The 13,947-nt window shown below is 36.2% G+C and overlaps 1 protein-coding gene across 1 annotated transcript; it reads right to left on the bottom strand.

Moving 5' to 3' along the window:
* Window positions 1–3,279: 3,279 nt before the first annotated feature.
* Window positions 3,280–12,678, bottom strand: LOC139691168 (galactokinase-like). The gene is made up of 7 exons (XM_071588886.1): window positions 12,315–12,678; window positions 12,013–12,199; window positions 8,428–8,553; window positions 8,071–8,252; window positions 7,085–7,235; window positions 4,284–4,413; window positions 3,280–3,405 (listed from the first exon to the last, which is right to left on the bottom strand). The coding sequence occupies exons 4-7, from the start codon at window positions 8,201–8,203 to the stop codon at window positions 3,280–3,282; spliced, it is 540 nt and encodes a 179-aa protein (XP_071444987.1). The 5' UTR covers window positions 8,204–8,252; window positions 8,428–8,553; window positions 12,013–12,199; window positions 12,315–12,678.
* Between the last annotated feature and the right edge of the window lie 1,269 nt (window positions 12,679–13,947).

The raw sequence follows: 13,947 nt of genomic DNA, 5'->3' as shown, positions 1-13,947 counted from the left end.
AGCAAGCCGATGTGGTCTTCAAATGATTGGAAAAATGGAGACAGCTAGAATAATTTGACTGAAATATATGCTTAGACAAGTACAAATTTTATCTGTTCATATCTTAAATTGTTTGAATGCACAGCTTCAAAATGATTTGTCTGTTGAGCGCAGCACAGTTGCCCTTATATAAGCGTAATGCTGAAAATAATATTGGCTCAGAAAATTTTTTCCTGATTTTGAGTATTCAGTTAAGTATTTTTTCAGAAAATTCTCTTCATTTAAGAGATGAATAACTATTGTACACTAATCTATGGTCCAATGTCTATATTGTTTCATGGTCCAATACCATAATAAATTTCAGAATTAAATATAATTTTTAAAATGGCATTATTATTGTACCTACTGATTATGTTATGGCTGATGCTCAAGTTTTATTAACTAGCAGATACTTGCAAGAAATAATGAGCTCTACGGCCTCTCAATAAAGAAGAAAGGGGAAGAAAACTCCAATGGCCGTAAGGATTAGTTGCCAATCTCTCGTCAGACCAAATGTTGTGTTGGTGTGACGGGAATCACGTCAGGGACCAACCACAACCTCTCGACCAGAATACCCTCTGTGGTGGTTTACGGGAGATTAATCCGCGTCAGGGACCAACACACAGCCACACGCACACTATCCTGCCTGAAATCCTTCACGAGGCTGTGAGACCCTGTTAAAGAATTTCAGATGGAGATGGAATCCTTCACGAGGCTGTAGAGTAGACCCCGTTAAAGATTCCAGGATATTCTCAAGCACACACTCTGTGGCGGTTTACGGGAGATTAATCCGCGTCAGGGACCAACACACAGCCACACGCACACTATCCTGTCTGAAATCCTTCACGAGGCTGTGAGACCCTGTTAAAGAATTTCAGATGGAGATGGAATCCTTCACGAGGCTGTAGAGTAGACCCCGTTAAAGATTCCAGGATATTCTCAAGCACACACTCTGTGGATGGCACAGACCAAACACACACACAAGCACTCGAGAAACGCACACACACTCAAAAGGGCCCAACTTCTGGGAGAATCTGGACACAGGTAAAAAGCAACTAGGAAGTGCGTCGAACACGCGTGTTTCGGCCACAAAGTGGCCCTCTTCAGCGAACCGAAGGGAAAACACCTCCAACACAAGGTTGAAAGTCGCACTTTCAACCTTGTGTTGGAGGTGTTTTCCCTTCGGTTCGCTGAAGAGGGCCACTTTGTGGCCGAAACACGCGTGTTCGACGCACTTCCTAGTTGCTTTTTACCTGTGTCCAGATTCTCCCAGAAGTTGGGCCCTTTTGAGTGTGTGTGCGTTTCTCGAGTGCTTGTGTGTGTGTTTGGTCTGTGCCATCCACAGAGTGTGTGCTTGAGAATATCCTGGAATCTTTAACGGGGTCTACTCTACAGCCTCGTGAAGGATTCCATCTCCATCTGAAATTCTTTAACAGGGTCTCACAGCCTCGTGAAGGATTTCAGGCAGGATAGTGTGCGTGTGGCTGTGTGTTGGTCCCTGACGCGGATTAATCTCCCGTAAACCACCACAGAGGGTATTCTGGTCGAGAGGTTGTGGTTGGTCCCTGACGTGATTCCCGTCACACCAACACAACATTTGGTCTGACGAGAGATTGGCAACTAATCCTTACGGCCATTGGAGTTTTCTTCCCCTTTCTTCTTTAGCAGATACTTGATTGCCACTAATGAGATTGTGTTCTGTTCAAATAAAATATATATCAGAGTTTGGTTGATAATTGGTTTAACATTATTTAGTGGATAGTAGCTGGGAAATTCAAACAATATTATGATTCTGACCTATGTACTTGGCCTTTCTCTATCTTTCAATTTTCTCTGTATTTTTTCACTACATAGTATTTATCAGTAAAGATAATTCAATATATTTTTTCAACAATTTGTTTCTGTTCCTTTTCCAAGCCTATAATTTCATGAATTGAATAATATTAGTAAATCTCGAGATTTACCAAGATTTTTAAGTTTTGCTTACTTCTCAAATTTTAATTAAGTTTTTGTTATAGTTTCACTTTTTCAGATGGTTAGAGTACCCCTCAGAATTACAGTACTCAATTTTTAGAAGTTAGGCAACAACTCCAAATAAAACTATCATGAGATGAACAGATTTGTATCCTCCAGTAAGCTAAGTTCCTGATATTTACTCATTAGAAACATAAAATGAACTGTAAATATTGATATTTAACTTATTGATTACATTAAATTTTATTCTCTTGTAACATATTTTTTTGTTGTTTCCTCTCCTCATACTGATGTAATCTTCAAAGTACAGAAAAGGGTAAGACTTGGGTTACAATCAATACCTCTTGTGATTCCACTTTATCATTTCCTTTTTAATTGCATAGTTGTGTAATATTGCCAGTTCTGTATGTATCTGTATTTATATGGTACCATTTATGCTAAAAATCTTCTTTTACATGAATTAACAAAAATTATTACCATCACTCCTGAAGATCTTCAATAAATCTATGCTGACCAATGACGAGGGTGAATAATACAGTATGTGCCTTAAATATTTGGCTTCATGTTCTTAGAAAGATTGGCGGAAGGATATCGGTATTGCCTCCCAATAGCAATGAAAATTTAAGACCATATATATCATGCATAAGTTTTTCAACTAGATAATAAATAGATATATGGTAAGAAATTACAATTACCTACACATCTCAGAAGCAAAGTTTTTAAACTTTGCATGAGATAAGTTAAAACATATACCTAAAGAAATCATTGTATCATACATTTGTTACATATCACAGTAAAATATGAAACTAACAGCTTGGTAGGTACTCATTATTTTGGTGATAAATTTGCTAACACATTTTTTTTAACAGAAACTTCTTTTTTGGCTTCTTGAGATTTATTTTAATGAGGATTTACTCTCCATGTAGTAAGTTCAGTCTAGGGGTGGCATGAGTGGAGTCCTGATAGAGACTCCACCATGACCTTACCTCCATTCATTTGGCCATCTCAAATGAGGCTTACCTAGGGTTATACTTAACTACTTTACTTCAAAACACTATGAAAATTTCTTCTTCAAGTTTATAGCCATTTTTTTTGCATTATTTGTGTATATGTATAGCTATTACGAGAATCAGAACTAATCTTTAATCAACATTACCAACATCTCCATATCTACTTCAATATCTTTTTACAGCATTTGGAAAAAATTTATTTAGAACTTTTTAAAATAATTCTTACACAAAATGGTTTGAAGCATTATGTAAAATTAAAGAAAATTTCAAATTAAAATTAAATGAATGGTGTTCTTAAAACTCGGGCACCATACGAAGGACGGAGGATATAAAATTTGGGTGTTTTATCCTTGAACTTAGTCCAAATGTGTTCAATGAAACCACTCACTGCTGATTTATTAATCTAGGAATGAACAAGAAATAAAATTAATATACAGTGATATTGATTTTGGCTAAAATAGTTTAAACTTTTATTTTCATGAGTTTCAATGGTAGCAGTCTTTTAAGACTTAAAGCATATGTCATTAAATATTGAGGAAGAAGTGAGAGAGTGTATTCAAGCAAATACACACCAAGAAGTCCATTATTTATTAGACTATAAATAAAATTGTTAAAGGGTCAACTTAATCAAAATGTAACATCTGATTTTATCCTGGGTGCGGCAACATAACGTTTTTTTTTAAAGTGTTTTGCTTTTGAAAAAAGGAAGTCATGTTTTTGCACTCTGTATGATATTAGTTCATAGAATATTGATGCATTAAATGACTTTATCATTAATATGGTGTCCAATTCATTCGTTTTCTTGCATTAAACCTTGTTCTGTGCAAAATGATGCGGTTAAAGGGGCTTAGCCAAGAATACCCTAATAATATTTCCCCAATTTTCCTCTGTTTGTGTTAATATTCCTCTAATTTTGATCATTTAACCCTTCCTCTATCCCTACCTCACTTCAAAATTAATGTTCAAAGTCAGTGGTTCTCAAAAATATACATGTGGTTAGTCTATAGATTTTGGGATTAGGCAACTGCTCCCTTTTAGTTTTGCCATTGATCCAAATCCATGGCAAAGGCGCAAATGTATTACTACTCCCAATAACCCTAAGTAGCTTAAAAAATCACTAAAGCTACCAATTTTGAAATGAGTATCAACTTTCTAGTGTAACGTATTCGTGCATTTCAATTAACAGTGAATAATTAGTTGTCCGGTGGGTTGTTATGTACTATTGCCTAATTCCATATTGTGAAAAACCTTTGCAAATTTCTGCATACAATTTTCTCTTACCATTATGACAATACAGCCAATGGTACAGTTCAAGGTGGTCCCTAAGACAGAGTCCGGCTGATTTTCACCATATTGCAATATAGCCTCCATTAGTTGGTCCACATCTTCACATGATACTTCATAATTATTCCTGTGAAATTTTATTCAGGAGAAAATAGTGAAAGTATTATGGATATTTTATTTTACTTTATGTAGCCTTCTTTAATTTTCTCTACATTTTCAAGCCTTGATCAATTATTTTCTAACATTTAGCTATTATTGTTGTTTTAGGATTAAAATGTAAATTTTTATGTCAATTGTAATTGTAACAAAATTTGTGTCCATCCTGTCATTTTTTTAATTTCTCCCAATAGCCTTTGCTCTTTCTCTACCATACCTGGAACTTCATCATTGTTTTTCTTTCCATCCATTTTATTTTCCCAACTCATACCCACATATCAAAGACCTTCAGTGACCTTCTATGCAAATCCTCTCGTCTCAATGACCAAGTTTCTGATATAAACATAACTGCACCCTATATTAAATTTTTCACAAATCTTTTCTTCGAATCTTTAGTTAGGATTACTGTCATCAACTCCCACCTTTATTTTAACACTCCTTAATCCAACAAAATACTTTCAATGTCATCACCACTCTTCCCACCCCCATTTAAAACACTTCTCAGATGGGTGAACTGTTTTAATTGTTCGATTTTATACCCCCCAACTGTAATATTTATCTTAACCTTCCTACAGGGTGCGTTCCGAAAATAATGTAATTATTTTTTTCAGTAATTTATTGAACAGATTTGCACAAACACTTGAAATTCTTTAAAGTACTGTCAGTGGGCCTCTACAGATTTTTTCCAGTGACTGCCATTATGGCATGCACCCTGGAAGGTGTCTTCTGGGACCTCTCGCAAGGTATTCGACTCGTAGCGCGTTGTGGCAAGGCATGTTGGAGTTGCCAGGTAGCAGAGATGTCTTTCCTCATCCTGGTGACCCTTTTTCGGAGTCTTTCCAGCACATCAATGTAGTAGGCAGCGTTAAATATCTGTTCTTGAGGAACAAACTCCTTCTGAACCACTCCTTAACTGTTGAAAAAGGCAATGAGCATTGTTTTCACTTTTGATTTGCTCATTCTTGCCTTTTTGGGCTTGGGGAACTGGTTGGTGTGTCATTCAGAGCATTGGCGTTTTGTTTCTGGGTCGTATTCAAAAACCCAGGTTTCATCACCAGTGATTACATTGTCCAAATAATTAGAATCATTTTCAATACATTGCAAAAGCTCACTTGAAATTTCTTCTTGGTTGGTCTTGTGTTCATCTGACAACACCTTGGGCACAAACTTGGTGCACACTTTCCTCAGCGCCAAATCTTCGGTAGCAATTAGAAACGCAACAGTAGACGACAAGTTTTGTTCATTGGCAACCATCTTGATACTCAATCGATGGTCAGAGTCCAACGATTCTTGTCGGTTTTGCTTGTAGATGGCTGCCCAGAGCATTGTTCATGATGAACCTCTTCCCGGCCTTCCTTAAAGCCATTTAACCACCTCAAAACTTATGAGTAGGACCGAGCAGAGTGTCTGTAAGCCTCGAAAATCATTTTGTTAGTCTCCTCAATCAATTTTTTCAGTTAAGCACAGAACTTAATTGTGTAACGTTGCTTGATTGTCGATTCCATTTTTTTCGTGACACAGTCGGTAGGCAGAGGTTTACAATAACTTATGTTCTACTGCTTCTGCCGCTTAGATAGCATTGAGACAGGTTTTGCAGCAAAGCTTGGCGACCTCCCCCCCCCTACTGCAAGTGGTTTGATCCCACTCAGACTAATAGGAGCGGCACATGAATTTCAATTGCATTACTTTTGGAATTTACCCTGTATTTCTTGAGAGTCTCATTACCTATGTTTTTTTGTAATAAATTTTACATCCTAAATCTATCATTTTGATGCTGCAATTTGCTAAGTAATGATGTAACCCTTTCGTTGACTGGCCAACTAATTCAACATCATTCACAATTCTAACTGTTAAAGAGTTCCCACCTACTTTCACTCCAGCCTACAGCCTTTCCCAAGTTTTTTTCTATTTCATTCATTTATCATATTCATATATAATTAAAAGAACAGGCAATAATAGACATTCATGTCTTGCTCACTGCCTAAAACCACTCATCTCAACTCTCAATTTTCTATCCACACCCGTCCAGTCTGGGACATGTCATAGCCTGGATAAGGCATCTACCTCTTCAATGTAATCCTATCTCCTACAAAATTTTCATTGATTCTGCCCAGTTTACTCTATGAAACACCTCAAAATTCATGAAATACAAAGAAATTGTGGTTATATTCCCATGTTCCTTTCTACTTGTGACCTCATTGTGGTTATGGTATCATGTGTAGCCACTCTCTCTCTCTCTAAATTAAAATTGATCTTTTCATAGTACTTCATTTTCCTCTCTTTTCTCTCATTTTTTATGATCCTAAGTTCATTCAGAAGACCTATACTGTGTGTGAAATTAAACTAATAGTCCTATATATAGTCTTCACTGATTGCTTTTTTCTCTTTTTCGGAATGGATAGTAATGATCTAACTAAGTCTTCCAGCTAAATTTTTCATAAATGCTGTGAATTATCTCATGAAAATATAAAAATATGTAAGATATTACAATATATTAAAATCTTAACATGGTTATTTTTGGAAGTGTTCAGACCATCTGATCCCAAGGCTTCCTAAAATTTTCAGACTTTTTAAATCTGGGATGATCTGTATTAACATGAGATACTACTGTAGAAATCATGAATTAAAAAGTTTCATCCCACCTCAAAGATCTGTAGGTTTCAACCATTAATTTGCCAAAATACGGAGAATCCTTGTTTTCCAGAGCTTTTTCAGCTGCAATCGCCCTTTCATTTGCAGATATAACATATTTTGCTCTGGTGAAAATTGCTGGATCAAGAGTGTTTTGAGAATCTGAAAAAAATTGTCATTTCATGTAATTTTTTTCATGCCTCATTTGATACGAAGAAAATTACTATAGCATAGGCTTCCTACCTATTCCTGAGATTTTCAAGAAGTAGAAAGGCTAAATTACACATTAAAGTGGGAGGTAATGAAGTAGACCAAATAGAAAAGTCCATAATTTTCGATGAAATGGATGTAGTGATGGGGATAGGAGAATATTAGCATTGACAAATGAAGCTTTTGCAAGAAGGGAATTAATGAAAGAATGTCAAAGAAAGAAGTGAAGATAAGGATAGTAAAGACTTTGAAATCAAGCATACTGCTTTATGGATCTAAAACCTGTTTTTGAGGCTCGAGGATGACCATTAGTTAGAGGCTTTTGAGACTTGGATGTCGCATAGAATTGAGAAGGTGAACTGGACATAGAGAAAGAAGACTAACAATCAAGTATTAAATATGGTGGCATAAGAGGGTAAATTGATATATGAAATCTGGAAAAGGGAGATTTAGATGGAGGAGATATTCAGAGGAACTGTTAATATGTTGCAGTTAATATAAAAGAGAATGCTGGATAGGTGAGAAAGAGGAAGCTGGAGAATAATTATTTTAGTAACATGAAGGCCAGCCAAAGATATGAACCAACTGAAGAAGAAAATGATATTGAGCAAACAGGTGGAGGGTCACATGAGATGCGGTAATACATAAAACTTGACCATCCAAAATCTATCTTTGATAATTTGAATATCTATGATGATGTGATGCCTTATAAGAAATGAGGAAAGAAAATATGAGGTAAAATATAATTATGATATAATGAAGCTTGTGAAAAAATAAACTTTCTGACCTGATAGCTCTTTTAATGTAACATCTCGTAAAGATGTTTTTCCAATTGTTTTGCTAACATCATTCCATGGAGTGGTATGAGCTTGAGGATCACCAAGTATAATATGGTTGAGTATGTCTGATTTTAGCATCATAAAAGTTATATTATAATTATCCACAGCCAGCAGCCTGTACTCAAGTGACCTGTATATGTATTTTGATATTCCCAAGAATGAAATATTAACAAAATAATTTTAAAATATAATTTAAAATAATTTTATATGCATAAGTAATTCACCGTTTAAACATTTTCCCATTTTGGTCAGTCAAACATTCACGTATATTTATGTTGCTGATTTAAAGGTATTAGTTTTCTTACCTTGAATCAACAAATAGTGCTTTCCTATATTCACCAAAAATGGAAGCAATTGTAGCAGATATTCCACATGGTGTTCCGCAGTATTCTTTCTCTGCTTGCTGACAGTTCAATGCCTTAACAGTAGGGCTTGTGAAGCAGAGGAGATTTTTTTGGTTATAACTTAACAACAGATTATGTGAAGCCTATTTTTATTGCTTACTAGTGACTATGAGACACAAACTCTGGTTGATATCAAATAATAGATCAATGTAATGATATGGTAACCATAAACAGTCATTGAAATCATCATAGAAATAAATGCTTCTAAGGCAAATTCCCTAAAGAAATTGGTGGAAAAATAATCCTCTACCAATACTCAGTGAATGTTTAACAAATTAGTGCTCAGGTGACTATTTGCTTATACACCATGAAGTAAAGAGAGCCAAGTAGCCAAACAATATTGGCCAAAATTGGGTGACTGGAAGGTCTTCATTGGCTAAGTGTTGGGTAGGAGATATGATACAGCAATTAGTGAGCCTATGTGTGACCAATAGGTATGCTATAAAACCCAAATAGCTCCCAAGCTGAATGCCAACCTAGATTTGGTGGTTGCTTCAATGGCCATAACAGCTATGTTCAATTGAAATTCAGAGTTAGTTTTAAAGTTTCACACTAGATACATCCTGTTGGATAACAGCTTCCACTCTAGAAATAGCCAACTGGACAAATTACATTGCTATCTTGGTATTTACAAGGCTATGTTCATGCTAGCTAGCCCAACACATTCAATATTAGCCAGAGAAGGTATATGATATTATGCTGATTAGATCATGTTTGATTGAAAGCATAGCAGTGACCAATGAAAAACAAAAGATGACAAAATCTGCACACTGTAAATTAAACAAATTGTATAGATAATAGAAATACAGCAATTTCATAATTAACATTTATGGCCGACCATGGTTTCGCCACTATGTGGCATCATTAGGTGAAGATACAATGTTACCCATATACGAGGGTCATCCGGAAAGTAGTACCCGTTCGTGAAATAAAGACACAAAAGTAAATATTAACAAACATAAAAAATTTTATTTGAAAGAGGATACTTTAAACTACTTCTCAACATAATCTCCAAGCAAATTAAGGCATTTGTCATAACGTGTGACAAGTTTCTGTATTCCTGCTGCATAGTCCTTCGCCGCCAGCTCATTGAGATACGCGAGGGACCCATCTTGCACAAATTTTTGCATAATGCAGATGGTGTTTAACAATTTCATGAACAATTGTTCGAGAAACATTGGGAAAATGCTCACAGATGTCATCAATTGTGACGCGCCGATCGTTCCTCACGAATTCGTCAACTGAGCTCACCAGTTGGTCTGTAATGACAGACGGTCTCCCCGAACGCTCATCGTCGTGTGTGTTCCCCCTCCCCATGTTGAAGTTGCGACACCACCGCCGAACAGACGACTCGTCCATTACATTGTCTCCATACACCTCCTTTAATTGGCGATGAATATCACATGGGCGAACGTTTCTTGCATTGAGGAATTTAATCACTGCCCTCACTTCACAACTGGCGGCGTTCTCAATTTTTTTAAACATTGTAAACAATCACAGAAACAACACAGGCAATGCTAGCGTCACGCAACTTGGCTCAGAGAAGGCAGACAAGCCACTGAAGCTATCTGACCTCGTCCAGCGGCTACTCGCGTCGTCAGCACTTCATGCGGCACGAACGGGTACTACTTTCCGGATGACCCTCGTGTGTGTGTGTGTGTGTATATATATATATATATACAACCATTCCTCTCACCCCTCCTCCACCTCCCGTTCTCCCCTTTCCCCTGGCCCCCTTCCCTTTCTCTCGCACCCCTCACCTCTACAATTCCAGCAGTCATTACTTCTATATCTTCCGATGAAGACGTAACAGAATTCCATCAAAATGATCAAGAAATAATGTGAGTGATCTTTTTATGTGTGTCTATATTGTTTGTTGTCGTCCAAGTTATTTTATATATATATATATATATATATATATATATATATATATATATATATACATACTCGAAAAAAGTTACGTGTATTCCTATTATATATATACCTATTACCTACACACTGGAGGAATTCCAGTGAGTAATAATGAAAACTGTAAAAATAGCAGATAATGAGCAAGGTATTAAAATATGAAAAAAATATCAAATATTTCCCAGGATTTATTATCAGACCAATGGTGGGTTGTTATCAGAAGCCTGTTGACAATGAAAGTCAATATTACAATGCTGGCTCAGAATTAGGCTATCATGAGCCCAGTATGGTAGACTGCTTGGGAATGCATGATTTTCACCACATTTATCTTTATACATAAATTTGACTTGCTGCAGTATATATTTACTGCATGTAATTGATTTAATGATATAGGAAGGAGAGTAAGGCAATCACACCGTAAAATACTTCATAGTATTGAGACTTCAACCTTTTTAATTTAATTATCTGCTAATTGCTCTTTCACTGAGGTACACTACTTATTACAGATTATATTTTTTTAGACTCGTATCTTCTTATCCAGCTGCCTAGCTAGGATAGCAGAAAAGAGTACATAGTATGCATTATCCGATTAATCAATGTAAACTGTAAACATTTATTTTCTTTCTACAGGAATTTCTTTCTTAATTTCAATTCCTAAAAATCTTATGCCTTTCACTGCACTAGCAGAAGGTGGTATAGTTCTTAGTTTGAATTTAAAAATTCAAATGCCAATCTGAATGTCCTTGATTTATTAGAACCTGGGTCAAAAACACAAGAGGAAATTCTAAAAGAATTCTTGTTGAATATGGTATTTTTATATAATGATTCTTTTCATTTAAATTTCCTTTTATTGATAAGTGCCTATGTAGGTTTAACACTATAATTTACCCTTTGATAGTTACTGAGCAAAATATATATTCACCAAATGAGCAATTTGGATTACATACAGTTAGGTGCTTCCAATAACATTATCTCACTTTATAGAATAAAAATTCATGAGAGCTTCCAAAAAAGTGTATGTGGCCACCAGGAGAGCAGCACCAGTTGGAAGCTGAGAACCCCATTGCGGTGAAGTGACAATGAGAGCATTGAAACCAGGAACTACATCTGTGAGTGAATACATAAGATACAAACATATATTATTATTATTAGGTAATCTACCAGTTAAGGTAGGTTTTTGGATGGGCACAGCTACCAAATAAATATTTTGTGACTCCTAACAAAACACACTACTTTACATCAGGTCCCTCTTCATCTCTGAGTACTTTCTTCCTCCATTCATCCCATCCAACATCCCTATCCTGTTCCATCCCTTTCCTTGTTTGCCTAACATTCTCCCCTCTATTACCATCTTCAGCATCCCACTGCCGGTCAATACCCCCCTCATCCACTTTTCCTGCCTCCATAGGTTTTCTCCCAACAAACCTCTCTCTTCGCCCACCATACCAAGTACTTCCTCATTTGTCTTTTTCTCTGTCTATTTCACCTTTTCCATTCTATAAACACACACACACACACATATATATATCACACAAGGATATGTATATATATTTTTTTTGTGTATATGTATGTACATACCTGTATATAAGGTGATTGTAAAAGTCTTAGACCTTTATTGACGGGCAATTCCCAGTTCTGGCACAGACTAAGGGATCTCCTTAGTCAAAATCATCCCATATGATATCCTCTTGCCTAGAGCTAATCAGGAGTCTCCCTCAATTAAAGTCATTGGTGAAATTTTGGTCCAGGAGAATCTATAGAGACTCTGTTCTCATGATGAAATTTGAAGTAAAACAAAGAAATGGAGAAAAAACATGCAAGGATGGGTTAGCTTTTTGTATTTTGAAACCAATTCCAGTTTTATAAGTCTGGCTTCGTACCTTTTTGCTGCATGCAATTCCATGATAAAAATTACGCATTCAACTAACAATGTCCTTGGCAACACTTTAAGTAGTTAATTATCATCAAGGATTCCCTATATTGCAGATATGACAACGACCCTAGGAAAGATTCAATTCTCAGTTATTTTCTTGATTGACTACACAATATTGCAAACGGGGGATCGAGATGGTGCGGGGGCTAACGTACTGGCTTCTTACCCTGAGGGCACGGGTTCAAATCCCGGCGGTGTTGAATATTTTTCAGAGGTATCTCGATCCCTACTTGAGGTGCTTTGTGGAGGGCACTTTGAGTGAGTACGCCGTCCGTCGGATGAGACGTTAAACTGTGGACCCCTTGGCGCCTTCCGTAAAGAGTAGGCTAATGCCGACGCCGGGTTTCTCTCCACCCTTCATCTTTTCCTATCCATCCCCTATGGCGCAAATGACCTTAGCTGTTGGTCGCATCCCCTCAAAACTACTACAACTAATATTGCAAACCATAGGGTTGTTTTGACAGCAAAGTAAAGAGAATACGGTTATCAGTCGTCAAATATAATAATACTGTTCATTGGTTCCTATAAGATACAAGTATGTATGTTTGTAACAAGTACGGAACACCACATTTTCTGCGCATATTATTTGCAGACATCATGGAGTGGGTATTACAGAGTCAGCATATATCTCAAAAAATAAAAATATAATTAAGTGTACAGAGTAAAAACCCAAAACAGGACGCAGAAGAAGTAATAAGAGTATTTTCATAGTTATTTATGAAGAAAATTATTTACCTAGGGAAAGGGACATGAATTCATCAACTGTATAGCATTGATGATCACAAAGGAATTGTTTGAGTTTAGACTTAAAAAACAAAAAAATTATCTATTTCTCTTAATTTTCTTGGTTGTGCTTTCAAGAATTCCACCCCAGCATATCAAGTTCTCATCATATCAGGTTCTTAGCAAACATGGATGATTTGTGGGCAGCTATTCTAAAGTCGCTACAACCTCATGTGCTTTACCAATTCACATCAGCATTGATTTACAGGTTGAACATGGTTTTTTTTGCTGCACATAGATAATAGTATGGACTATATACAAACAGGAAAGAGTTAAAAAGTTGAATCTTTTAAATTAAGGTATTCAACTGCTTGACCTCGGAACTTTTCCTAGGATTCTTACTAACCACTTTTGTAGTCTAAAGAGGCGCATGAAATGATATGAGTGTCTCCACACGGCAAAGCCATAGTTTAGTTTACTGTGAATAAATGCATAATAGATTGAGGGAGCAGTAGCAGTGTCAACCAGGTTCACAATTTTTCTCATGAGGTAGCATCCTATGGCAACTTTAGGGAATAGTTGTTCAACATGAACTTCCCAGGATAGCAACTTATTAATATGTATCCCTAAATATTTTGTTACAGTAGAACCCTTCATAATGACCCATTTATTCTCAAACGAGGGGAGGTTTTTTTTTCTTTAGGTGTGATAAATTGAATAAATGTTGTTTTCTCATTGTTAATAAAAACCAAATTGTCTTTACACCATTTACTCATTGAGTCATGTTCCTCTGCACTACGGCATGGTTTAGGTTTTTGGAGGAGGTTAGGTGAGTTATATCTTCTGCATACATATAT

Source organism: Hetaerina americana, unplaced genomic scaffold (genome assembly GCF_022747635.1).
Source record: "Hetaerina americana unplaced genomic scaffold, ioHetAmer1.1.p SCAF_30, whole genome shotgun sequence".
NCBI lineage: Eukaryota > Metazoa > Arthropoda > Insecta > Odonata > Calopterygidae > Hetaerina > Hetaerina americana.
This window is presented reverse-complemented; position numbering and strand designations above follow the sequence as displayed.

Coding starts and splice junctions, on each gene's coding strand:
- LOC139691168 (XM_071588886.1), bottom strand. CDS start 8,203: ATGATGCTAAAATCAGACATACTCAACCATATTATACTTGGTGATCCT. Junction 7,236..8,070: donor TACATTAAAAGAGCTATCAG/GTCAGAAAGTTT, acceptor AATTTTTTTCAG/ATTCTCAAAACACTCTTGAT. Junction 4,414..7,084: donor GAAACCTACAGATCTTTGAG/GTGGGATGAAAC, acceptor AAAATTTCACAG/GAATAATTATGAAGTATCAT.